Source organism: Anolis sagrei, chromosome 3, assembly GCF_037176765.1.
Source record: "Anolis sagrei isolate rAnoSag1 chromosome 3, rAnoSag1.mat, whole genome shotgun sequence".
NCBI classification, from domain to species: Eukaryota; Metazoa; Chordata; class Lepidosauria; order Squamata; family Dactyloidae; genus Anolis; species Anolis sagrei.
This window is the reverse complement of record NC_090023.1, coordinates 20,553,430-20,578,153: the sequence shown is the minus strand read 5'-3', so window position 1 is coordinate 20,578,153 and position 24,724 is coordinate 20,553,430. Positions and strand designations below refer to the sequence as shown.

The 24,724-nt window shown below is 43.7% G+C and overlaps 1 protein-coding gene across 1 annotated transcript in view; it reads left to right on the top strand.

Moving 5' to 3' along the window:
- Positions 1 to 4,873: 4,873 nt before the first annotated feature.
- MAML2 (mastermind like transcriptional coactivator 2) overlaps positions 4,874 to 24,724 on the top strand; it is a 205,907-nt gene continuing 186,056 nt past the window's right edge. Inside the window, exon 1 of the mRNA XM_060771085.2 lies at positions 4,874 to 5,840. Within this exon, the coding sequence (XP_060627068.2) occupies positions 5,400 to 5,840 (441 nt within the window). The 5' untranslated portion in view covers positions 4,874 to 5,399. The remainder of the gene's footprint in view (positions 5,841 to 24,724) is intronic.

Sequence of the window (24,724 nt, the reverse complement as noted above, 5' to 3'; positions counted from 1 at the left end):
GCAGTGAAAAAAAATACTATAATAATATTACTATTATATAATTCTGAAAACAAATTTGTAATTCACCTATAGGCACCATACTGACTAATGCCCCATCTGGTCTGGAAAATATTAAAGAGGTTTATTATTCCTTCATAAATGGCATTTTATCTCTTATTCCAAGTACCCCTAAACCAACCACAGTTGGCCCTGTGCTATAATACCCAACCACGTGCTTTTGTAGTCCCCGCAGGCACTGCAAATAGTTTTATTATCACCCAGCTGCAGGGCTGTGTTTGGCCTGGTGACTTACAAGCTGCAGGTTTGTTTGGGGAATACTTACCTCCAATCAGCAATTTGCTCCCCGTTTAAAGGAGCATGTTGACTATTAATTCAGATCTACAGCATGATAATACAAGTGCAAGACAAGTACAAGTTTTGCCAGATGTATTTGGGGTGTGTGTCCTATGATTATAAAATCCCAAACAAACTTGTAAAATGTGAAAACTAAGGCTTCCAATTCAGCAGAGTCCAGTAAAAACAGTCTTGTTTCAGCAGTCTTCTAACAGTGTGTAAAAATATAGTTGAAACACAATATGAAATCTAATATGAACCCTCCAAGAGAGGCTTTGTTGGGCCCTTCTCTGTTCTCTTTGCACCAGCAGGGAAAAACAAATGTGCAATACAAGAAAAAAAATTAAAGTATGAAATGCAATACACTTAAAAAACACGTCAGAACAATTAGGCACATGTTACCTCTGTAATATACCAGTATCTGCAAATTAATGTTTCCTAATTTGTTAAGTCGATTGTTGTTTCTTTTTAAAAATTTTTTACTTTCATGCGATTTTGAGAGCCAGTGCAATGGTTGGACTACAACTCTGAGGACTAGGGTTCAAAACCTCACTCAGCGGTGGCACCATTGGGTGACCTTGGCCAAGTCATACTTTCTCAGACTCAGACAAAGGCAATCTGCCTCGGAACAAAACTTGCCAAGAAAACCCAATAAAAACCCAGATTGCCATGAGACAAACGAGACTTGAAAGTGCATAACTTTTTAAATATATATATATATGTTTTATACATTGTTTTAGTTATTTTGACATACAGTATAATCTGCTCGGTTCCCAAATGAAAGACAAGCATGATACAAAGTAAATAACCACTACCAAATGGAATATGAAGTGTCAAAGGTTTTCATGGCCAGAATCACTGGGTTGCTGTGAGTTTTCCAGGCTGTATGGCCATGTTCCAGAAGCATTCTCTCCTGATGTTTTGCCCACATCTATAGCAGACATTCTCAGAGGTTGTGAGGAATATGAACTGTTTCCAAGCAGACCTCACACTTTAGAAAGATTAGTATTTCAATTGTTATATTCCTTCTAGGAGATTCTCCAATCAAATTAATCCAAACAGATTTTGGGCTACTGGTGCTTCAGCAACTCTTTTATGTAGGATTCCCAGACAAAGATTAATCTCCATGTCGGAAAGGAATGCAAGAGAGCTTTCAAAGCTGTGCTGCCTGCTCTATAGAAGTTTTTGCACCAGGAAATCCTAAAAGTTGTCACACTCTTGTCATTTTATTGTCTGCTGAATTCAGACCTGCAGAGCACATAATTATGTCCCTTTATGCTCCGTGTTTTAATTTGCATGGGTTGCTGTTGTAATTATACTCTCTCTTTACATTACTTGATTTTTGAGCAGTTTTTCTATTCTGCCTAAAAATGAACTAGAAAAAGAGAACTCGTATCCAGCAGTTCCACAATCATCTTTGTTGAGGTTTTGTGAATTTTCAAATTACAAGTCTGTGCTGGAAAATAGTAAGGTGGACATGCCTTTCTCAAAACTCCCACTTTTTTCCTCACTCTCCTCCATCTTCAAAATGTTGTTTGGTTTTACAAAAGCTGGTATGTCCTGCAAGGAACAGGCATAAATAATGGCATGAATTCTACAGCTTGCTGCTTTGGTTAATGCAGATAAAATGTGGTGTCCTGCAAAGAGGAATGGCAATGCCAGAAAGCAGAAAGATCTTGTGTGCCACTAAAGGGTAGAAAAAACTAAGAGTTTATTTGCACTACATAGCTATAACACTATGGGTTGCTATGAGTTTTCCGGGCCATGTTTCAGAAGCATTCTTTCCTGACGTTTCACCCACATCTATGGCAGGCATCTTCAGAGGTTGTGAAAGAAGCATTGGTGGGTTATTCTACCACATAGGTTTATACTTGGGCCCCATCTCTAAAATGATCAGGTCCTTGCAGATGGTCAATTCTCTCACACCAGAAGCAACTTGCAGTTTCTCAAGTTGCTCCTAAAACAAACAAAAAAAATCCAAAAAAGCTCATTATGTATATGCAATTTTACTAACCTCTGGGGAAAAAATCCATAACACTTTGATCCCAACATAACCTGTACCCTTAGGGCACCAGATCCCAACTGATTTTGGAAACTAATCAGAGTCAGTTGTGGTTAGGACCAGAGTCTTTAGGCTATATTTCTGGTGAAGGAATAGCCCTGGATATTCCTCACCTAAAAACTGTTAAATTAATGGGGTTGCCATAAATTGACAGACAAGTTGATGCACTGTACACACACACACACACACACACACATTTTTATTGCCACTCACAACTTTCCAACTTTCCAAGGCTCATGCCTTCCTGCTTCCTGGAGTGTCTCTGTTTTAGTTTACTCTGGCACAGCTCTTCAGTCAGAGCAGACTTAGTGAGAAGGTGAACTCTGGGACTACATCTCCTACAATTCCTCAGCCAGCATTCTGGGAGTTACAGTCCAAAACCATACTACCTCTGAACAGAAAGGGCAAACACTCTGGAATAACTTGTGGGGGGTAGACCAGAATTTTGGGACCGAGCCTCCCAGGTTCCCCCAGCAGCATTTTGGAAGTTGCAGTCCAAAACTATACTAACTCTTCTCCTCACTTTTTGTCCGACACAATGCAACTCCCTGCTTTCCAAGGCTTATGAGTGTCTTCTTGGGAGTGATTGTCCAAGGAGAGATAAAGCAAGGTATAAAGGAGGAGGATTAGCACTTTAGGAAACATGTCCTTACTTACATATCAGAAATCTACCCCAGCCCTGTTGGTTTGTGCAAATTATCTTACATTTTTAACATCCTTGTTTATTATTCATGCTATTTTATTAATTGATCATGAGCCTGAGGTGTTATATTTGTATATTCATGTTTTTAATTTCTGTTATTTTTGGGCTGTTTTATAAGTTTATGTTGATGTTGTTTATTGATTGTCCTTGATCTGATTTGTTGACTGTTTGTTTCTTTCGGCATTTAATGTTTGCCTTTTTTTTTTTTTGCTGTAAACAGCCCTGAGTCCCCTCGGGGAGATAGGGCAGTTAATAAATAAAGTTATTATTATTATTATTATTATTATTATTATTATTATTGAATCATAGAATCAAAGAGTTGGAAGAGACCTCATGGGCCATCCAGTCCAACCACCTGCCAAGAAGCAGGAATGTTGCATTTAAATCACCCCTGACAGATGGCCATCCAGCCTCTGTTTAAAAGCTTTCAAAGAAGGAGCCTCCACCACACTCCGGGTCAGAGAGTTCCACTGCTGAATGGCTCTCACACTCAGGAAGTTCTTCCTCATGTTCAGATGGAATCTCCTCTCTTGAAGTTTGAAGCCATTGTTTCCTGTCCTAGTCTCCAGGGCAGCAGAAAACAAGCTTGCTCCCTCCTCCCTGTGGCTTCCTCTCACATATTTATACATGGCCCTCAGCATGTCTCCTCTCAGCCTTCTCTTCTTCAGGCTAAACATGCCCTGCTCCTTAAGCCGCTCCTCATAGGGCTTGTTCTCCAGACCCTTGATCATTTTAGTCGCCCTCCTCTGGACACATTCCAGCTTGTCAATATCTCTCTTCAATTGTGGTGCCCAGAATTGGACACAATATTCCAGGTGTGGTCTAACCAAAGCAGAATAGAGGGGTAGCATGACTTCCCTAGATCTAGACACTATGCTCCTATTGATGCATGCCAAAATCCCATTGGCTTTTTTTGCCGCCACATCACATTGTTGGCTCATGTTTAACTTGTTGTCCATGAGGACTCCAAGATCTTTTTCACACATTCTGCTCTCGAGCCAGGCATTGTCCCCCATTCTGTATCTTTACATTTCGTTTTTCCTGCCGAAGTGGAGTATCTTGATAGCCTGGCAGTGCCTGGAGCAATCTTTTGTTGAGAGGTGATTAGATGTCCCTGATTGTTTCCCCTCTGCTGTTTTAATTGTAGAGTTTTTCTTATTTATTTATTTATTTATTTATTTCACAGTTTTGTATACTGAGCTTCTCAACCTCGTTGAGGGACTCAGCCCGGTTTACAGCCATAAAAACATATACATTCATTAAAATATCATATATCACAAATTACAAAACAACTTTAAAAACACTAAATATAAAACTACAGTGGTCAGTCGTCCTAATAAGATGGATCTATATCCACTTCCATCCAGAGTCCTATGGTGTTGTCTCATTCCTCGAAAGTCTGTCTCCACAGCCACGTCTTCAATGTTAGGATGGATGGGGCGGTTCTGGCCTCCAGAGGGAGAGAGTTCCAGAGTCGTGGGGCCACCACCGAGAAGGCCCTGTCCCTCGTCCCCACCAGCCGCGCTTGCGAGGCTGGTGGGACCGAGAGCAGGGCCTCTCCAGATGATCTTAGTAATCTTGATGGTTCGTAGGGGACCTGGTAGCCAGGTAGCCAGATTTTGTTCATTTAATACTGGTAGCCAGATTTTGTTCATTTTCCTGGTTTCCCCCTTTCTGTTGAAATTGTCCACATGCTTGTGGATTTCAATGCCTGGATTCTCCACCAGTGGAGACGTCCCTTTGTTTGCCGCTCGGGGGAGCTGCTCGCTCTGCTTTGCCTGCGTGGACTTTTCCTGGCGGCCACGATGCCAGCCTTCCGCTAGGGCGCTGCGCTCAGTTTCTCTTTTTCTGCACCGAACACGAGCGGGTTGGGGTGCTTCCCTCCAAGCCTCTCTCTCTCTCTCTCTCTCTCTCTCTCTTTCTCGGGGGTGGTGGCAACCTTCTCGGCGGAGAGAAGGAGTGGGGGAAAAGTTGGGAGCTGCAGCCTTCCCGGGGATTGGCATCTCCCTTTCGGAAGAGGAGATCGTGGGAGTCTGCGAAGAGAGATCCGTGCACTTTGGACGCCCGAAGGATGCGCCCAGCTGGGGTCCTCCGGAGGGAGAAGCTCTTCAAGGTACCCCGTCCCATTCCCTAGCCTTTTTTGCTCGTCCACCTCCCCCAAAAGTTTCCGAAGTTTGGGGCGAAGGCGCCTCTAGATTCACCCAGGATGTTGGGCTTTCCTCCGGGATTTTTGGAGAGCGCGCAGTGAAGGGAAGGAAGGCAGACCTCGGCTCGGGCAAGGCTTGGGGAAGGAGGGCGGCGATGGGGGACTCGGGGGGACTTTTGGGCTCCTCCTCGGTGTCCGCGCCTCCGCGGGTCCACAGCGCCATCGTGGAGCGGCTCCGGGCGCGGATCGCCGTCTGCCGGCAGCACCACCTCAGCTGCGAGGGACGCTACGAGCGCGGACGGGCGGAAAGCGCGGATCGAGAGCGGGAGAACACCTTGCAGCTGCTCAGCCTCGTCCAACAGGGACCCGCCGCCAGGAAAGGCAGCAAGCACGGCGGCGGCAAGGCGGCTCACGGCTTGGCGCACGGTCCCGCGGCGCCCGCTAACGCAACAGCGCCCCCTGCGGCGGAATACTTTCACGCCCCGCCGCTGGTCAGCAACGGGACAGCCGCCAATGGACGGAGTGGGCTCAATGGGGAGCAGCAGCAGCAGCAGCCACACAGCGCAGGGGAGCAAAGGAACTCCGCCCTCATCGCTGTAAGTCCCCTCTCTTTATTACTCCATCCTTTGGTAACTTCATGAAGCACACCTGCACTGAGCACTTCATGTGCCTCTGGTCGATCGCAAACCTGACCGGGGTATAGGGTGGCAACCTGTGCTGGACGGGGTTAGACTCCCCCTGAAGTCACAGGTCCGCAGTTTGGGAGTCCTCTTGGATTCAAGAGGCTCAGGCGTCGGCGGTGTCTGGGAGGGCTTTTGCACAACGGAGACTCGTGCGCCAACTGCGACCATACCTCGCGAAGGCGGATCTGGCCAGAGTGGCTCATGCCTTGGTCACCTCCACATTGGATTACTGCAATGCGCTCTACGTGGTGCTGCCCTTGAATCATAGAATCAAAGAGTTGGAAGAGACCTCATGGGCCATCCAGTCCAACCTCCTGCCAAGAAGCAGGAATATTGCATTCAAAGCACCCCTGACAGATGGCCATCCAGCCTCTGCTTAAAAGCTTCCAAAGAAGGCGCCTGCACCACACTCCGGGGCAGAGAGTTCCACTGCTGAACGGCTCTCACAGTCAGGAATTTCTTCCTCATGTTCAGATGGAATCTCCTCTCTTGTAGTTTGAAGCCATTGTTCCGTGTCCTAGTCTCCAGGGAAGCAGAAAACAAGCTTGCTCCCTCCTCCCTGTGGCTTCCTCTCACATATACATGGCTATCATATCCCCTCTCAGCCTTCTCTTCTTCAGGCTAAACATGCCCAGCTCCTTAAGCCGCTCCTCATAGGGCTTGTTCTCCAGACCTTTTATCATTTTAGTCGCTCTCCTCTGGACACATTCCAGCTTGTCAATATCTCTCTTGAATTGTGGTGCCCAGAACTGGACACAATATTCCAGATGTGGTCTAACCAAAACAGAATAGAGGGGTAGCATTACTTCCCTAGATCTAGACACTAGGCTCCTCTTGATGCAGGCCAAAATCCCATTGAAGACGGCTCGGAAGCTCCAACTGGTCCAACGATCAGCAGCCAGGATGCTAACTGGGGCCCCTTACAGAGAGAGGTCAACCCTCCTGTTTAAGGAACTCCACTGGCTGCCGTTTATATTCCGAGCCCAATTTAAGGTGCAGGTGCTTACCTACAAAGCCCTGAACGGTTTGGGACCAGCCTACCTGCGTGACCGCATTTCTATCTACGAACCCACGCATTCTCTTCAGTCATCTGGAGAGGCCCTGCTCGTGATCCCACCGGCGTCGCAAGCGTGCTTGGTGGGGACGTGGGACAGGGCCTTTTCCGTAGTGGCCCCCCAACTCTGGAACACCCTCCCCAAAGACCTTAGACAGGCCCCTTCATTGGCTATCTTCAGAAAGAACTTAAAAACCTGGCTTTTCCGATGTGCCTTCCCAGATTAGGAAATCTCCACTACCGAGTCCCACAAGCACTTTACCAGAAACAATGATTGCTGCACATCGCACTTGCCCTAGAAACCCTTTATACACCTCCTGTCAAATCAGCACTTTTAATCCTTGTACCCACCTTTTGGCCCGGCCCAGTTTTATTGTGTTTTAATGTACTGTGCCTGTTGTTTACTTAGCTTATTTTGTTTTAATTGTTTGATTTGCTTGATTGTATTGTTATGTTGTGTTGTTGAGGCCTCGGCCTGTGTAAGCCGCATCGAATCCTCTGGGAGATGCTAGCGGGGTACAAATAAAGTTCAATAATAATAATAATAATAATAATGTGGTTTGGAGGTAGGTGGTTAGAAGGTAGGGTTGACAACATTGTGTTTAGATCAGGCACGGGCAAACTTGGGCCTTCCCACCAGTTCTAGTGTCAAGATCCAAGAAAGTCATACTAAAGGTTAAGTTTTTCCCCTGACATTAAGTCCGGTCGTGTCTGACTCTGGGGGTTGTTGCTCATCTCCATTTCTAAGCCGAAGAAGAGCTGGCATTGTCCATAGACACCTCCAAGGTCATGTGGCCTGCATGACTGCACCCTGACATTAAGTCCAATTGTGTACGACTCTGGGGGTTGGTGCTCATCTCCATTTCTAAGCCGAAGAAGAGCCGGCGTTGTCCATAAACACCTCCAAGGTCATGTGGCCTGCATGACTGCACCCTGACATTAAGTCCAATTGTGTCCGACTCTGGGGGTTGGTGCTCATCTCCATTTCTAAGCCGAAGAAGAGCCGGCGTTGTCCATAGACACCTCCAAGGTCATGTGGCCTGCATGACTGCACCCTGACATTAAGTCCAATTGTGTCCGACTCTGGGGGTTGGTGCTCATCTCCATTTCTAAGCCGAAGAAGAGCCGGCGTTGTCCATAGACACCTCCAAGGTCATGTGGCCTGCATGACTGCATGGAGCGTCCATTACTTTCCCGTTACCTTCTTCAAATAAAATATGCAGAAAATGGCATTCTCTAACTTGATGCCTTTCAAAGGTCTTGGGCAGGGGTCCTCAAACTTTTTAAACAGAGGGACAGGTCACAGTCCTCAAACTGTCGGAGGGCCAGATTATAATTTTTTAAAAAATGAATTAATTTCTATGCACACTACACATATCTTATTGGTAGTGCAAAAAAAACACTTTAAAACAATACAATAATTAAAATGAACATTTTTAACAAATACAAACTTATTAGTATTTCAATGGGAAATGTGGGCCTGCTTTTGGCTGATGAGATAGGATAGTTGTTGTTGTTGTGTGCTTTCAAGTCGTTTCAGAGTTAGATTGACCCTGACCGAGGGCCGGATAAATGACCTTAGAGGGCCGTATCCGGCCCCCTGGTCTTAGTTTGAGGACCTGTGGTCTTGGGCATTGATCTTCTCACAATTGCATGTTTTCGAACTGCTAGGTTGGCAGAAGTACTAGGTTGGCAGAAGTCATGCTGTTGTTCATTCGTTCAGTCGTTTCCGACTCTTCATGACCTCATGGACCAGCCCACACCAGAGCGCCCGGTCGGCCGTCACCACCCCCCAGCTCCTTCAAGGTCAATCCAGTCACTTCAAGGATCCCATCCATCCATCTTGCCCTTGGTCGGCCCCTCTTCCTTTTTCCTTCCATTTTCCCCAGCATAATTGTCATGCTACCCATGCTCTATTCTGCCTTGGTCAGACCACACCTGGAATCACACTTTGTCCAAGTCTTGGCACCATGATTGAAGGGAGATGTTGACAAGCTGGAATGTGTCCGGAAGAGGGCGACTAAAATGATCAAGGGTCTGGAGAACAAGCCCTATGAGGAGCGGCTTAAAGAGCTGGGCATGTTGAGCCTGCAGTAGAGAAGGCTGAGAGGAGACATGATGAAGGCCATGTATAAGTATGTGAGGGAAAGTCATAGGGAGGAGGGAGCAGGCTTGTTTTCTGCTGCCCTGGAGACCACGACACGGAACAATGGCTTCAAACTATAGGAAAGGAGATTCCACCTGAACATGTGTCCAGAGGAGGGTGACTTAAATGATCAAGGGTCTGAAGAACAAGCCCTATGAGGAGCGGCTTAAAGAGCTGGGCATGTTTAGTCTGCAGAAGAGAAGGCTGAGAAGAGACCTGATGGCCATGGATAAAAATGTGAGGGGAAGTCATAGGGAGGAGGGAGCAAGCTTGTTTCTGCTGCCCTGGAGTCTAGGACATGAAACGATGGTTTCAAACTACAGGAAAGGAGATTCCACCTGAACATTAGGGAGAACTTCCTCACTGTGAGAACTGTTCAGCAGTGGAACTCTCTGCCCCAGTGTGGTGGATTCCAGGTGTGTCCTGACCAAGGCAGAATAGAGGGGTAGCATGGCTTCCTTGGATCTAGACACTAGACTGCTATTTATGTAGGCCAGGATCCCATTGGCTTGTAAAGCTGCTGCATGACATTGCTGGGTCATGTTTAACTTGTTGTCCATGAGGACTTGAAGATCTTTTTCACACGTACTGCTTTCCCAGGTCGTTGTTCCTTAATAACAGACAGCTTATGGTAATTTGGTAATTGATGATCGCTGGGCATGTAGATATTTTGTTTCTGTTTGATGCTTTCAGCAGAAAATGATGCAGACTTCTTTTAGAAATAACAAGTTTTGTTTACTGACGACTTCGTGGATTTAAAGATAAAGGCCCACTTCTTGTCGAGGGTTAAAAACTTCATTAATGTTTCGGAGAGTTTGTATCTTGAACTTAGAATCTTTAACAGTTTCTTCACAAACTATGTTGCGTTGTACAGCTCTCTTTAGTAAGAGTTTACTACAGTTTCTAACTTCCTAACGTGAGCTTCTGCACTCTGAAAGACTTCTAGACTCAAGCTCGTTCAAGGCACGACAACACTTCTCCACAGACATTCCTCAACCGACATTCCCTAACTGTCATCCTGTTTAAAACCAGAACATTCTAAACTGTCACTGAGTTGGTCACGTGACCTGCAGCCCCTCCTCCTGCTTTAGGTATATAGAGATAAGGAAACTGCAACTCGAATAAGACATATACTTCAGCTTATAAAATGACACATTACAAAACAGACAAACATCATATAGAGGAGGTTTGAGAAGGTTTCTTCCTCCAACAATTTGGGATGGAGTTTAGCCCCCTGGTTGTTTTAGATTAAAACCCAGAATGGATTCACCACCCAAATATCGTGGAGGTCACCAGTCACTGTTCAAAAATATCCGTAAAAATGTAAGAGGCTTACATTCTGAAAATGCTAAATCAGGCATGGGCAAACTTCAGCCCTCCAGGTGTTTTGGACTTCAACTCCCACAATATTTAACAGCTTCAGGCCCTTTCCTTTCCCCCCTCAACATCTAAAGCAGAAAATGAAAGGGAAAAGGAAAAGGAAAGAGCCTGAGGCTGTTAGGAGTTGTGGGAGTTGAAATCCAAAACATCCATATTGCCAAAGTTTACCCATGCTTGTGCTAAATAATATAAGGTTTGCTACTGTTTTATAAACAACTAGCTGTACCCGCCACAAGTTGTTGTGGCCAACCTTCCCTCCCCTTTTCTCTCCTTCTTTCTTTCTTTCTCCTTCCTTCCTTCCCTTCCCCCCCCCCCCCTTTTTCTTTCCCTTTTTCTTTCTTTCTTCTCTGTTTTTTTCCTCCCTTCCTTTGCTCTTTGGTTCCTTCCTTCCTTCCTTCCTTCCTTCCTTCCTTCCTTCCTTCCTTCCTTCCTTCCTTCCCTCCCTCCCTCCCTCCCTCCCTCTTTCTCTCCTTCCTTCTCTCCTTCCTTCCTTCCTTCCTTCCTTCCTTCCTTCCTTCCTTCCCTCCCTCCCTCCCTCTCTCTCTCCCTCTCTCTTTCCTTCCTTCTTTCACTTTTTATTTACTTCTCTCCTTCTTCCCTTTTCTACCTTTCTTTCCTTCTTTCTCTCCTTCCCTCTTTTTCCCCTCTTTCTCTCCTTGCTTCCCCCTTCTGTGTATATGTGTTTTGTGTGTGTATATATGCATACATGTGTGTATATATTTGTGTATATGTGTATATATGTGTGTGTTTGCATGTATACAGGTGATTTTGCATGCGTTGTAATGTTGTTGTTGGTTTTTTTGCTTTTAAAGTCCCTCCTGCTGTGTTTTCAGTATTTTTATGAGTGATGCTCACTTGTTGGACTGATAGGTGTATTGTGTCCAAATTTGGTGTCAATTAATCCAGTGGCTTTTGAGTTATGTTAATCCCACAAACAAACATTACATTTTTATTTATATAGACCTTGTTTCAGAATTCCGCTCTTTCTTCACAAGGTAATTCAACACTAGCCATTTTAGGTACATAATTCAAGACTAGCCATGTCAGTTTTCTAATTCTTTCATGTTCAGGTAGGAAAGATCCTGAGGTTGAGAGAACAGTAACATTCCTCAAAAAGGCCCTTACCTCAACATTTTCCCCTCTCATTTGTTTCTCTCTCTTGTCTCTGTTAGAAAGAGTTTTGTAGATTTAAAGCTGTAATCCTTTACACACTTACGTAGGAGTAATCATCCTATCCTTCCATCATAATGGGACTTAACCTCAGAGTAGGTAAGTATAGGGTTACACTATAAAGTTTTGCACATCTGGCTGCTCTTAGCGAAGAGGAACATGACAAGTTTCAGGTGTGTAGTGGAGAGAAGGGCAAAATGAAAGCTTTCTCAATGAAATGTTGCTTCACTCTCCAAATTTCTAGCATTCCAGAGAATGAGATATTGAAAACTGCACATGCCTAGGACGCCTATGTATGCTGTGTTCCTCTTCCCCTGGACATTTTGTCTTCTCCTTTTCTCTGGATGCCTAAACTTTTATTTCTAAAGGTTCAACTTAGGTTGGAAGTTAATGAAATATAAGTGGGCCTTTGGTATCCACTGTGATTTGATTCTAGGATTTCCCATCCATGGATGTTCAAGTCACATGTACAATGGAGTAGTAAAATGTCATTTCTTATATAAAATGGGAAAATCAAGCTTTGCTTTTGGATTTTTTTTGTGAGCCATCAGTCATGTAGTGGGGGGGGGGCCTTGGGGGGCTTGAGGGGCTTCACCCCCCCCCCCCGAAATTCTCATGGTGGTTTGCGAGAAGGCCTTACTGGTGCATTATTTAAACTGTTATGTTTGTTCATATCATGATCTGATCACCATGCTCAATATATCCCATATGCATGGGGGTATTGGGGTAACGATACAAAAAGTTTGCTAGGGTAGACCCTCTTTCACTCACTCAGCCTCCCCCCCCCCCCGAAACAAACTCAGCCCCCTCTCCCCCGAATCTGTGAGCCATAGATGGTTGAATGCAGAATCTGTGAATAAGGAGGTATGACTGTACTTGAAATTTGGGGATTGAAGGAAGCTTTAATTGAAAAGTTGACAACCCCCATTTTGTCCTATCTACGGGGTTTGGATTCAAATTTATGAACCGTAATATTATATTGCAATGAAACACAAACTTATAAGTCTCCCAAGGAAAACTCGCTCTCTTTATCTAATTCTATTACCATTTTATCATTTGTTTTATTATGATTTTCTTATTTTTATTTTACTATGTTATTACTAAGTATTTTATGTGATGTTATTGTTTTTGTTTATATGTTTTTGCTTTATTGCAATTTCGTTTGGGCCTGGCCTCATGTTAGCCGCTCCCAAGTCCCTTTGAGGAGATGGTGATGGGGTATAAATAAAGTTTCTTATTATTGTATTGTCGAAGGCTTTCATGGCCGGAATCACTGGATTGTTGTAGGTTTTTCGGGCTATATGGCCATGGTCTAGAGGCATTCTCTCCTGACATTTCGTCTGCATCTATGGCAAGCATCCTCAGAGGTACCTCTGAGGATGCTTGCCATAGATGCAGGCGAAACGTTAGGAGAGAATGCCTCTAGACCATGGCCATATAGCCCAAAAAACCTACAACAACCCGTTTATTATTATTATTATTATTATTATTATTATTATTATTATTACTTGCTGCTGCTGTAAATAAGTCAGATAACTTTCATAGTTGGAGGGAGGGAACCTGAGGTGGATCAACTCAACTGAGGATGTGGTAATTGTGTAATGATTTGTAAGTGGATGTGAAGTGCCATGAGGTTGTGCTTGGACAGTCTGAGCCACGGATTTGTCTTGTGAATAAGCATGGTTCACAGTAGTGGCGAACAGCAATGCTGAAGAATTACATGAGCTGTTATGTTGTGGACATTCCAGATGTTTTGGAATTCAGTTTCTGGAATCTCTGGACATTGGCCATGCTTGGACATTGAAGTGCAGAACTACTAGGAGGAGCAGAAGTTGATAATCTTTAGTCTTGGGATTATTTGTAATCATAGAGTTGGAAGGAACTAGAAAAGTCATCTAGTCCAATCCCTGCTGTACAGGAATGCACACCTAATCGTTGGAAGGAAAGGTTGTGTAGTCCAACCCCTGCTGTACAGGAATGCACACCTAAAGCACTCTTGAGAGATGGACATCCAACCTCTGTTTTAGACCTCCAAAGAATGAGAGTCCATCTTCCTCCAAAGTAGTCTATTCCAGCGCTTACAGTGAAGAAGTTATTCCTAATGTTTAGGTTGAATGTCTTTCCTTGTCATTTGAATAGACTAGTGGTTCTCAACCTGGGGTCCCCAGATGTTTTTGGCTTTCAACTCCCTGAAATCCTAACAGCTGGTAAACTGGCTGGGATTTCTGGGAGTTGTAGGCCAAAAACATTTGGAGACCCCAGGTTGAGAATCACTGGAATAGACTATAACGCATTAATATCATCTAAAGGCAGATATGATATCACTATTCCATCATCAATGTCCAGCCTGATGCCACCAACAATATGAATCATAAATAGGTAAAGTTGATCCAACTACATCTTTTGGAAGCATGGGCATTTATGGACTCTTTGTTACCTCTAGCCAGCCTCATGTAACGTGGGTTTGTGATTAGAGTATGTGATGTTTGGAGGGGAAAATACTAAGGAGTCTTTCTCCAGTACTTCTTATTACAACTTCAGCTGTCCTATTTAAAGACATGTTCTCCATCTTTATTGCAAGCAAAATATATTTTTCTGCAAATCCATGAATGTTGGTCTTGCCAAACCATGACAGTCTCCAATAATGTCTTCTCTAACACATGGCTGAATGCCACTGAGTATTTTAGCATTGTTTCCTGGCTGTTGATGACTGATGAGGGCATGGAAGAGGTTTTCTGGGAGAGAATGATGCCAAAGTTTAAGTATTGCCACTGGTTCAAAGAAAAATATTATTTCATCCACCAGTGGCAGAATGGGTTAAACCCTTGTGCCGGCAGGACTGACTACCAACAGGTCAGAGGTTCAAATCTGTGAAGAGTGTGGATGAGCTCCCTCTTTCAGTGCCAGCTCCCCATGCGGGGATATGAGAGAAGCCTCCCACAAGGATGGTAAAACATCAGAACATTTGGGCGTCCCCTAGGCAGCATCCTTGCAGACGGTCAATTCTCTCACACCAGAAGCAACTTGCAGTTTTTCAAATCGCTCCTGACATAAAAAAAATCCACAAATGAGTACATATTTATTTATTATTTTATTTATTTCGTGTACTTCTACCCCGCCCTTCTCAACCCCCGAGGGGGGACTCAGGGCGGCTTACAAAAAGGCACAATTCGATCTACACAGTAATACAGATAAAATACAGACAGCAATTAAAACAGTTATAACAGTTAAAACAATCAATATATATCACAGTCAAAAAACCAATCTTATGCTCAACGTTCACAACTCAAGAGTCCATAGTTTCATTCCACATTTTCCATTCCTGTCAGTCGTCGTTGTCCTTTATTTATTTATCTGCCAGACTGGCCAAACGCCTGGTCCCAAATCCATGTCTTTAATTTCCTTCTAAAGGAAAGGAGGGATGACGATGATCTAATTTCCCCGGGGAGTGAATTCCACAGGTGAGGGGCCACCACCGAGAAGGCCCTGCTCCTCATCCCCGCCAATCTCACTTGCGATAATGGCGGGGTCGAGAGCAGGGCCTCCCCGGAAGATCTTAAACTTCGATGTGGGATGTAGAGGGAGATGCGTTTGGACAGATACGCTGGGCCGGAACCGTATAGGGTTTTGTAGGTCAAAACCAGCACTTTGAATTATGCTCGGAACTGGATCGGCAGCCAGTGGAGCTGACATAACAGGGGGGTGGTATGCTCCCTGTATGATGCTCCGGTGAGTAATTTGGCTGCCTCACGCTGGACTAATTGAAGTTTCCGAACAGTCTTCAAAGGCAGCCCCACGTAGAGTGCGTTGCAGTAATCTACCCAGGATGTAACAAGAGCGTGGACTACCGTGGCCAGATCCAACTTCCCAAGGTACATAGTACAACCCCCTATCCACTGGACTAAAACCCATGGTTCTATTTATCCATGTCTGACAAATTGTGTCCTTTTAAGGCATTTTCTAGACCCTCGTGTAATGTTGAAGTGTATTCTCCTTGGATAAGGGGAAGTACTATGTCTTAAAAACATTACTCTCTCCATTTGGTTCCAAAAAAATTTGGATTGAACATATTCTGGCAGATCGCTAGTGTATGTCATTCTATGCTTTACAAAAGAGGTGGAAAATATTCACCTGCTTAATGTTTTCTGAATTTAAACTCCTTACACAGATGTTCTCTTGAGCAGAGCTCTGGGGTCAGAGATCCAAAGATGTGAAAAGCAGGTGCGTGTATAGGAGAAGGGAGAGAAATATTTTCATTGGTTCGTTGGTTGTTGTAATGTTTTTAAAGCCTGCTGCAAAAGAATTCAATTCTTTGTCTTCAAAACAAAACTTTGGCTTCCTTTGTGTTGTAGAAGCCTTTCATGGCTGGGATCACTGGGTTGCTGTGTTTTCCGGGCTGTATGGATACGTTCCAGAAGCATTTCCTCCTGACATTTCATCCACATCTATGGCAAGCATCCTCAGAGGTTGTGAGCTTCCTTTCTTTGGAACTCAAAGCAGAGGTCGTTTTGCTGCTTCTAAAGAAGTTGATTAATACTTGAAATATGACATTGGATTATTTTGCTTATACAGCAAAGCATAGGGAGGTTGTCCTGTCCAGAATATTTTTGGTCAGCAATTGTATTGATTCAGATTGTGTTGTAAATGGGTAGAGGATTATACCTAGCAGTCACTTAGAACAACCCTATAAGACAGTGTTTCTCAACCTTAATACTTTACCTCTTAATACAGATCCTCATGTTGAGGTGACTCCCAAATTATTTTTGTTCCTACTTCATAACTGTAATTTTGCAATTGTTGTGAATTGTAATGTCAATATCTGATATGCAGGATGTATTTTCATTCACTGGACCAAATTTGGCACAAATACCCAATACGTCCAAATTTGAATACTGGTGGGGTTGGGGGGATGGATGATTTTGTCACTCAGGAGTTGTAGTTGTTGGGATTGATAGTTCACCTACAATCAAAGAGCATTCCGAACTCCACCAATGATGGAATTGAACCAAACGTGACCTTGAGTTTTGGAGTTGTAGTTCACCTACATCCAGAGAGCACTGTGGACCCAAACAATGATGGATCTGGACCAAACTTGGCACAAATACTCAATAAGGCCAAATGTGAACACTGGTGGAGCTTGGGGAAAATAGACCTTGACATTTGGGAGTTGTAATTGCTGGGATTTAAAGTTCACCTACAATCAAAGAGAATTCTGAACTTTACCAATGATGGAATTGGGCCAAACTTCCCACACAGAACCCCCATGATCAACAGAAAATATGGTGTTTTCTGATGGTCTTTGGCAACCTCTCTGACACCCCCTCGCAACCCCCCCAAGGGCCCCAACCCCCAGGTTGAGAAATGCTGCTATAAGACATGCCAGTATTATTAACCCATTGGGCAGATCTGGAGAAGGCTTAGAAATGATGAATTTCCCAGAGCAGTCTTTTAAGTCCATATCTAAAACATAATTTGAGTCACGTTTTAAAACTTGATGTTACTCATGAATACGTAGAATGATTTCTCCTTGATTTAAACCAAACTAAATTGAATTTACCCCCTTAAACTGTGCCTAGGTCTGCGTAATTGTGTAGGAGAGAATTTGCTTTTAGCTCACGCAGTAAATACAGCAAATGAGTAATGTTGCTTAATATGGTGGAGCCGAACAGATGTTTCTTAGTAGAAAGGGGGAGGGGGAAATACTTGAGGTTTTCAGTTTTTGAAGCTGACCTTAAATGTATTTTCCTATCACACTAAGACATATTGCATGCATTTTCAAGAACTTTTCAAGCCACAGCATGTTGCAAATGAATGACAGCTGAAAAAAGTCATGATTTGTTGTTGTTGTTTTTAATTAGTAAATAAACAAAAACAATAACCAGGCAACAACCATAATAACAAAATTTGTAAAATTTTAAGGTGTCATAAGGAAAAGAGCTGATGCTAAAACTGGCCATTATCTTGTACCCTTGTAACTATCCCAGTTGAATATGACAAGTCCCAATTAAACCTCTTTTCTCCCATTTTCAGCTGCTTTTAAAATATCCCAGATTCTCTTTTCCCTCCCTCTTCTTCTGTTTACTTCAGTTTATTTACATTGAGGTCCCTTCCACACAGCCATATAACCCAAAATATCAAGGCAGAAAATCCCACAATATCTGCTTTGAACTGGATTATCTGAGTCCACACTACCATAGCAGATAATGTGGGATTTTCTGCCTTGATATTCTGGGATATAGGGCTGTGTGGAAGGGCCCTGAGTTCAAAATGCTAGAGTCATTCTCTTTCAAATGCTGGTAACTCAACAAGGAAGGGAAAATCTTGTCCTTTCCAGAAGGCTAAGGTGAAAGCAAACCGCTGTGGCTTTCCCTTATGTTCTGTCTTCTGTCTTATAAGTAACATTTCCCATGTTGACTGCAATCTGGTGTTCCTTATCCACATACATCCCAATGTTAGAGGGCCATATCATCATCATCACTCTGCCTTTTCTGCACTCTGGGGCTCAAGGCAGCTTGCAAAACTTAAAACAGATGTAGCCTTAAACATTACGTCATCCAAACTTTGAAAATATAATTAAACTATCAATCAAATTACAAGCCAACCATTGAAAGAAGAGCAACAAATATAATCATTGGAGCAGATGCCTTTGCCTTCTAATAGTCACCATTGAAACTATCGGACTGCAATTCCCATGCTGGCTGGGAGACTGCAGGAACTTTTCTACTTGAAGTATACCGGATAAGACTAACAGCATCCTCTTTAGCAGTCTGTTTCAAACACAGGACTTCTGATGGGGATTTTTTTCGTGTCAGGGGCAACTTGAGAAACTGCAAGTCGCTTCTGGTGTGAGAGAATTGGCTGTCTGCAAGGACGTTGCCCAGGGGATGCCCGGATGTTTTGATGTTTTGCCATTCTTATGGGAGATTTTTCTCATGTTCCCACATGGGGAGCTGGAGCTGACAGAGGGAGCTCATCTGCACTGTCCCCAGATTCAAACCTCTGACGGTCTTCAGTCCTGCCGGCACAAGGGTTTAACCCATTGCGCCACCCGGGGCTCCTCTGATGGGGATGATAGTTGCTCCAATTTTTCAACATTGAAAGTTCCATAGGTTTTGCATCTCTCCCATATAAAGGATCGCAGAGAGCATCTAGTCCAAAGTCTTTGCTTGTCTTTGATTTCCCGTTTTCCATGACTGTTGGCTATTCTATCTAAAACGAATGGGGAAAACAGTCTGACAACATCTGGAGGACCATACATTTCTTTTGTTTTGAAGGAATTACAAAAGACAGTGGTCATTCAGATATAGAGATTGGAAAATTTAGGGTTTTGGACCATAACTCCCAGAACCCCCCATGCAACTAAAACTTGTGTGCCAGTTGCACTCCTACCTTGGGAAGTCAGACTCGGTGGTCCAAGCTCTGGTTACACCCCATATAGATTAATGCGCTCTATGTGGGGTTGCCTTTGAAGACTATTTGGAAGCTTCAATTGGTCCAACAGGCGGGAGCCAGGTTGCTCACTGGAGCGGCATACAGGGAGCATACAACCCCCCTGTTATGTTAGCTCCACTGGCTGCTATTCGCTACCGAGCACAATTAAAAGTGCTGGCTTTAGCCTATAAAGTCCTAAAAGGTTCTGGCTCAGTTTACCAGTCTGAACGTAACTTCCCCTATGAACTACCTCAGAGATTAAGATCATCAGGGGATGCCCTGCTCTCGGTCCCACCTTCTTTGCAAGAGCGACTGGTAGGGTTGAGAGACGGGGCCTTCTCAGTGGTGGCCCCTCAGTTGTGGAACTCCCTCCCTAGTGAAATTAGATCAGCTCCCTTCCCCCTAGCTTTCAGAAGGAGAGTAAAATTGTGGCACTGGGATGAGAGTTTCAGAGAATAGCATAGTGCAATAATATAATTGGAATATGTGCAATGACTATGGAACAACCTTAGACTACAATTTTTGGATGGCATGGTTTTAAAATTGAACAAGGGACAGGGCCTTCTCGGTAGTACCCCCCCCCCCCCCCCCCGTGGAATTCACTCCCAAGGGAAATTAGGTCATCGTCATCCCCCCTCACCTTTAGAAAGAAGGTAAAAACGTGGATGTAATTAATTCTATTGACATTACACTTATTGTTTGTGTGTGCTTAAGACATTGAATAATTGCCCCCTTGGGAGTCAACATATGGGGTATAATGTCAATTTATGCCCTTGGGGTATAAATAGGGTAAATAAATAAAATGGTAGCTGGGACACTTTGAGTTCTAGTCCAGCAGTGCTATGGCTAAGATGAATCCATGGTACCTGTGAACCTGCTTCAGATAGTAGTTGCATCAGCCATTATCTGAACTGCTACGTTCCCTTGACTGAGGCATTATTTTGGGACTATAAGATGCAGTTTGGGGTTTGTGGGGTCTTTGCCTCTGCTTCTTCCAACCCTGAGAGAGCAAAGAGGAGTGGTGGGGAATAGAAAGAAGGGGCAGGTGCTGGGCATCAAAGGATAGGACCCCCGGGGCCAAGATCAAAGGCAGGAATAAACTTCTTCTCACACATCACAAATTTCATAATTTTGAAGTCTCTGGTATCCTTCAGCAGTTTACACAGGTGCAGCATTCCTGCTCTCGGGGTTTGCTCTCGTGCCAGCACATGCAAATGGCTTTGCAGGAGTGCCAAAATCCTCCATGTGGACAGGGTCCAAGAAAGGCATAACTCCCCTGAAAGGTTTCCACTGCAGTGTCATATGCAGTCTGCTTCATCTTCAGGTGAAGAAATGATCAAGTCCTTTGCTGTTGTGTATTTCCGCAAGAGCCTGTTTTAGGAGTACTGCATGCTGCCTTAGGCCAGGGGCACATTGACCACTTAGCTCAAAGGTTGGTGAATCAGCTCTGTGGCACTTAACTGATGTACAAAACTGATATTATTTATTTATTCATTCATTCCTTTACAGTATTTATATTCCTCCCTTCTCACCCTGCAGGGGACTCAGGGTGGATTACAACGTACATAAACATGGCAAACATTCAATGCCATAGGCACACAACATATATAGACAGACACACAGAGGCTATTTAACATTCCAGCTTTTTCATGAGGGTATTCTGGCCACCAGGGGAGCTGTCGCTTCACCGTCCATTTGTGACACTGATGGAAGTACTTCCTCATTCTTTGCATACTTGCTGGAGATTTTTATGGCATTGTAAATTAGCCTCCCCGCATAAGCGGTACCTGAATTTCCTACTTGACAGATGCAACTGTCTTTCGGGCTGCAAAGGTCGATAGCAAGCCACACAAATTGGTCGGAAGCTCACTCCAACCCGGGCTGGCTTCGAACTCATGACCTTATGGTCAGTAGTGATCTTAATGCCACAGCCAGTTGTGCCACAGTCACGGTGGTCCATGCTGCTTAATGCGATTTGAGCTGTATTAACCAAATAGTGGGTTACTCTGAATTCTCCTCCAGAATCCAGAGCAAATTGTGAACTTTGGACTCGTGGAAATGGTTGGTGGCTCAAAGGCATGGGATAGCACTCAATACCTCTCCCCATTCTTCTTGCCACAGCAGCCCGAAATGGGTCATGTTTGGTTGCTCATTGTTTAGAATCATAGAATCATAGATCAAAGAGTTGGAAGAGACCTCATGGACCATCCAGTCCAACCCCCTGCCAAGAAGCAGGAATATTGCATTCAAATCACCCCTGACAGATGGCCATCCAGCCTCTATTAAAAACTTCCAAAGAAGGAGCCTCCACCACACTCCGGGGCAGAGAGTTCCACTGCTGAATGGCTTGGAGTGATGCTGGCCAGAGTGATGATGTGATCAGAGGTTGGAAGGGGAGAAAAGAAGAGATTCATCGTGCTGGACAACCAGGACTCCCTTCCATCACAACAGCAGCCAGAGAGGTAGCGGGCTAAACCATCCCAGGACCGATGTGGGATTTGATACTCTGAATTGGCCCTGGGATAAATAGTCAGTGTAGATCCATCCCAGTCACACTATGTTCATTCAACTCAGTATACATTACTCCAGGGGTGTCAAACTCATCATTTTCATCAAGGGCCATATCAGCCTTCAAAGGGCTGTTGAATCCATGGAGGGAGAATCTATGGATACAGAGTATCAATGACTTCAAGGCTCAATAACAACAACAATACACAACATCAGACCTACTGGTTAAAACTATGTAAACTATGACCTTGTCCTGATTTTTTTTTCTCAGTACATTTTATGAGAGTGAATATGTTATGTCTGCTGGATACTATAAAGAAGTAGTGGAGACAAAATATTTTTCTCTATTTTACTTTTGTTGATTGCCTCTTCCGATTTTATGGCCTGCTCCTCTAGGCAGCAAAACCAGAGTTTCCATCTAGTTCAGATTCTCCTTACGATTTAGGACTTTGAGAAAGAAATTTGCAGCATAAACTTCCTGTCAATCTCAAAGGTTCTGCAAGATCCTTTTGCTTAGTGATGAAGCCTGATCCCACTATATCTTTGAATTTGGGACATTATTGCTCCATTTCCAATAAAACAAACATTTAAAAATACATTATGTTCATAATTCTTTTCTGTAAAAAATATTTATACTATATAAAATTCTAATTTTATTCCATTCAAGTTATAAACAATGCATTTTACTGTCAAAGGCTTTTATGGCTGAAATAACTGGGTTGTTGTAGGTTTTTCGGACTAGGAAAAAGGGTTTATATATCTGTGGAATGACCAGGGTGGGACAAAGGACTCTTGTCTGCTGGAGCTAAGTGTGAATGTTTCAACTGACCGCCTGGGGCAATGTTTTGTTGAGAGGCGATTAGATGCCCCAGAATGTTTCCTCTCTGTTGTTTTGCTGTTTTAATTTTAGAGTTTTTAAATACTGGTAACCAGATTTTGTTCATTTTCATGGTTTCCTCCTTTCTGTTGAAATTGTCCACATGCTTGTGGATTTCAATGGCTTCTCTCTGTAGTCTGAGCTGGTGGTTGTGAGAGTGGTCCAGCATTTCTGTGTTCTCAAATAATATGCTGTGTCCAGGTTGGTTCACCAGGTGCTCTTCTCTGGCTGACTTCCCTGGTTGGAGTAGTCTGCAGTGCCTTTCATGTTCCTTGATTCGTGTTTGGGCAATGCTGCGTTTGATGGTCCCTATGTAGACTTGTCCACAGCTGCGTGGTACACAATAGACTCCTGCAGAAGTGAGAGGATCCCTCTTGTCCTTTGCTGAATGTAGCATTTGTTGGATTTTCTTGGTGGGTCTGTAGATCGTTTGTATGTTGTGTGTCCTCCTCAGCTTCCCTATGCGGTCAGTGGTTCCCTTGATGTATGGCAAGAACACTTTTCCTCTTGGTGGATCTTTGTCCTTACTCTCGTGGCACTTAGGATTGAAGCTTTTCCATCCAAATACTAACCAGAGCCGATCTTGCTTAGCTTCCAAGATTAAATGGAATCGGGTTGTGTGATGCAAAGAGATAGATCGCTAAATGAGCCCATCCATATTTTGGGGAATTGCAATGTTCTCACCCGTTTGGCTTGATATTATTGACTTATCAAACCTTATTAAGGCATTCATGGCAAATGAGCATGTCAAAGTTCTCTCTCTCTCTCTCTCTCTCTCTCTCAGGTGTGTGCGTGCATGACTCCTACTTCAGAAAACCTTTCGCAGTGAATAATATTTACCCAGTGGACTAGGTTAATTTGCCTAGAGCTATTTTGGTCTACCCCACAAATATGTGTGCTAAATGTCTTTATGAAAAGTAGCCACTGTGTTGTGTATGAGGGGGAGGGATGCGAAAGCCCAGCTCAGCTCAAATACAGTCTCATGCAATACAAAATAGAGAAGATCACTAGAAGTTTCATAGACTTGGTGAGGCTAGTGGTAAAGAATACATAAATATTTATTTACGACATTTATATGCCACCCTTCTCACCCCGAAGGGGATTCAGAGCAACTTACAAGATATATATACATACAATACTAGCCGTCCCCTGCCACGCATTGCTGTGGCCCACGTGGGGGTTCTGTGTGGGAGGTTTGCCCAATTCTATTGTTGTTGGGGTTCAGAATGCTCTGTGATTGCAGGTGAACTATAAATCCCAGCAACTACAACTCCCAAATGTCAAGATTCTATTTCCCCCAAACTCCACCAGTGTTCACATTTGGGCATATTGAGTATTCGTGTAGAGTTTGGTCCAGATCCATCATTGTCTGAGTTGACAGTACTCTCTGGATGTAGGTGAACTACAATTCCAAAACCAAAGGACACTGCCCACCAATCCCTGACAGTATTTTCTGTTGGTCATGGGAGAACTGTGTGCCAAGTTTGGTTCAATTCCATCGTTGGTGGGGTTCAGAATGCTCTTTGATTGTAGGTGAACTATAAATCCCAGCAACTACAACTCCCAAATGACAAAATCATTTGCCTCTTCCGACATACATTGGGTTGTTAGGTGTCTTGTGTCCAAATGACAAAATCATTTTTTTTTTTTTGAGTGAAGGACATACATTGGGTTGTTAGGTGTCTTGTGTCCAAATTTGGTGTCAATTCATCCACTGGTTTTTGAGTTCTGTGAATACCACAAACGAACATTACATTTTTATTTATATAGATATTATTAGCATAGCACAATATCAGTATTATATATTACTATATTGTACTATATATTACTAATTACTAATATATAAATATTAGTAATTACCTTAAAATAGAACAATCTAGTTTCACAGTTGAAAGCAGGACAGGCTTTCAAGTGTTCCTATTCCAAGGAGTTTTCTCCTGAAACAGTCCCAGCACTTGACTAATGGCCCTGTTCCACTCTACCTTCTGTCCCCGGTGTCCGTTTACATCGCAATTATCATTTTTCTGCTGATGTAAAAGCCATGAGAGTGTTTGTTCTTTTGGTTAAAGATATACCAGGGGGAGAAGTGTAATTGTCCTACAAGAGGTCACTGACAGTTCATAATATACTTTACCAGGTCCAGCATGTGAATCATTGGCCTGTGGACGTCTCATTGCTACGCACTGGAGATGTGGTTTATTAACAGGTCTTCCCAAGATTTGTCTTCTAGG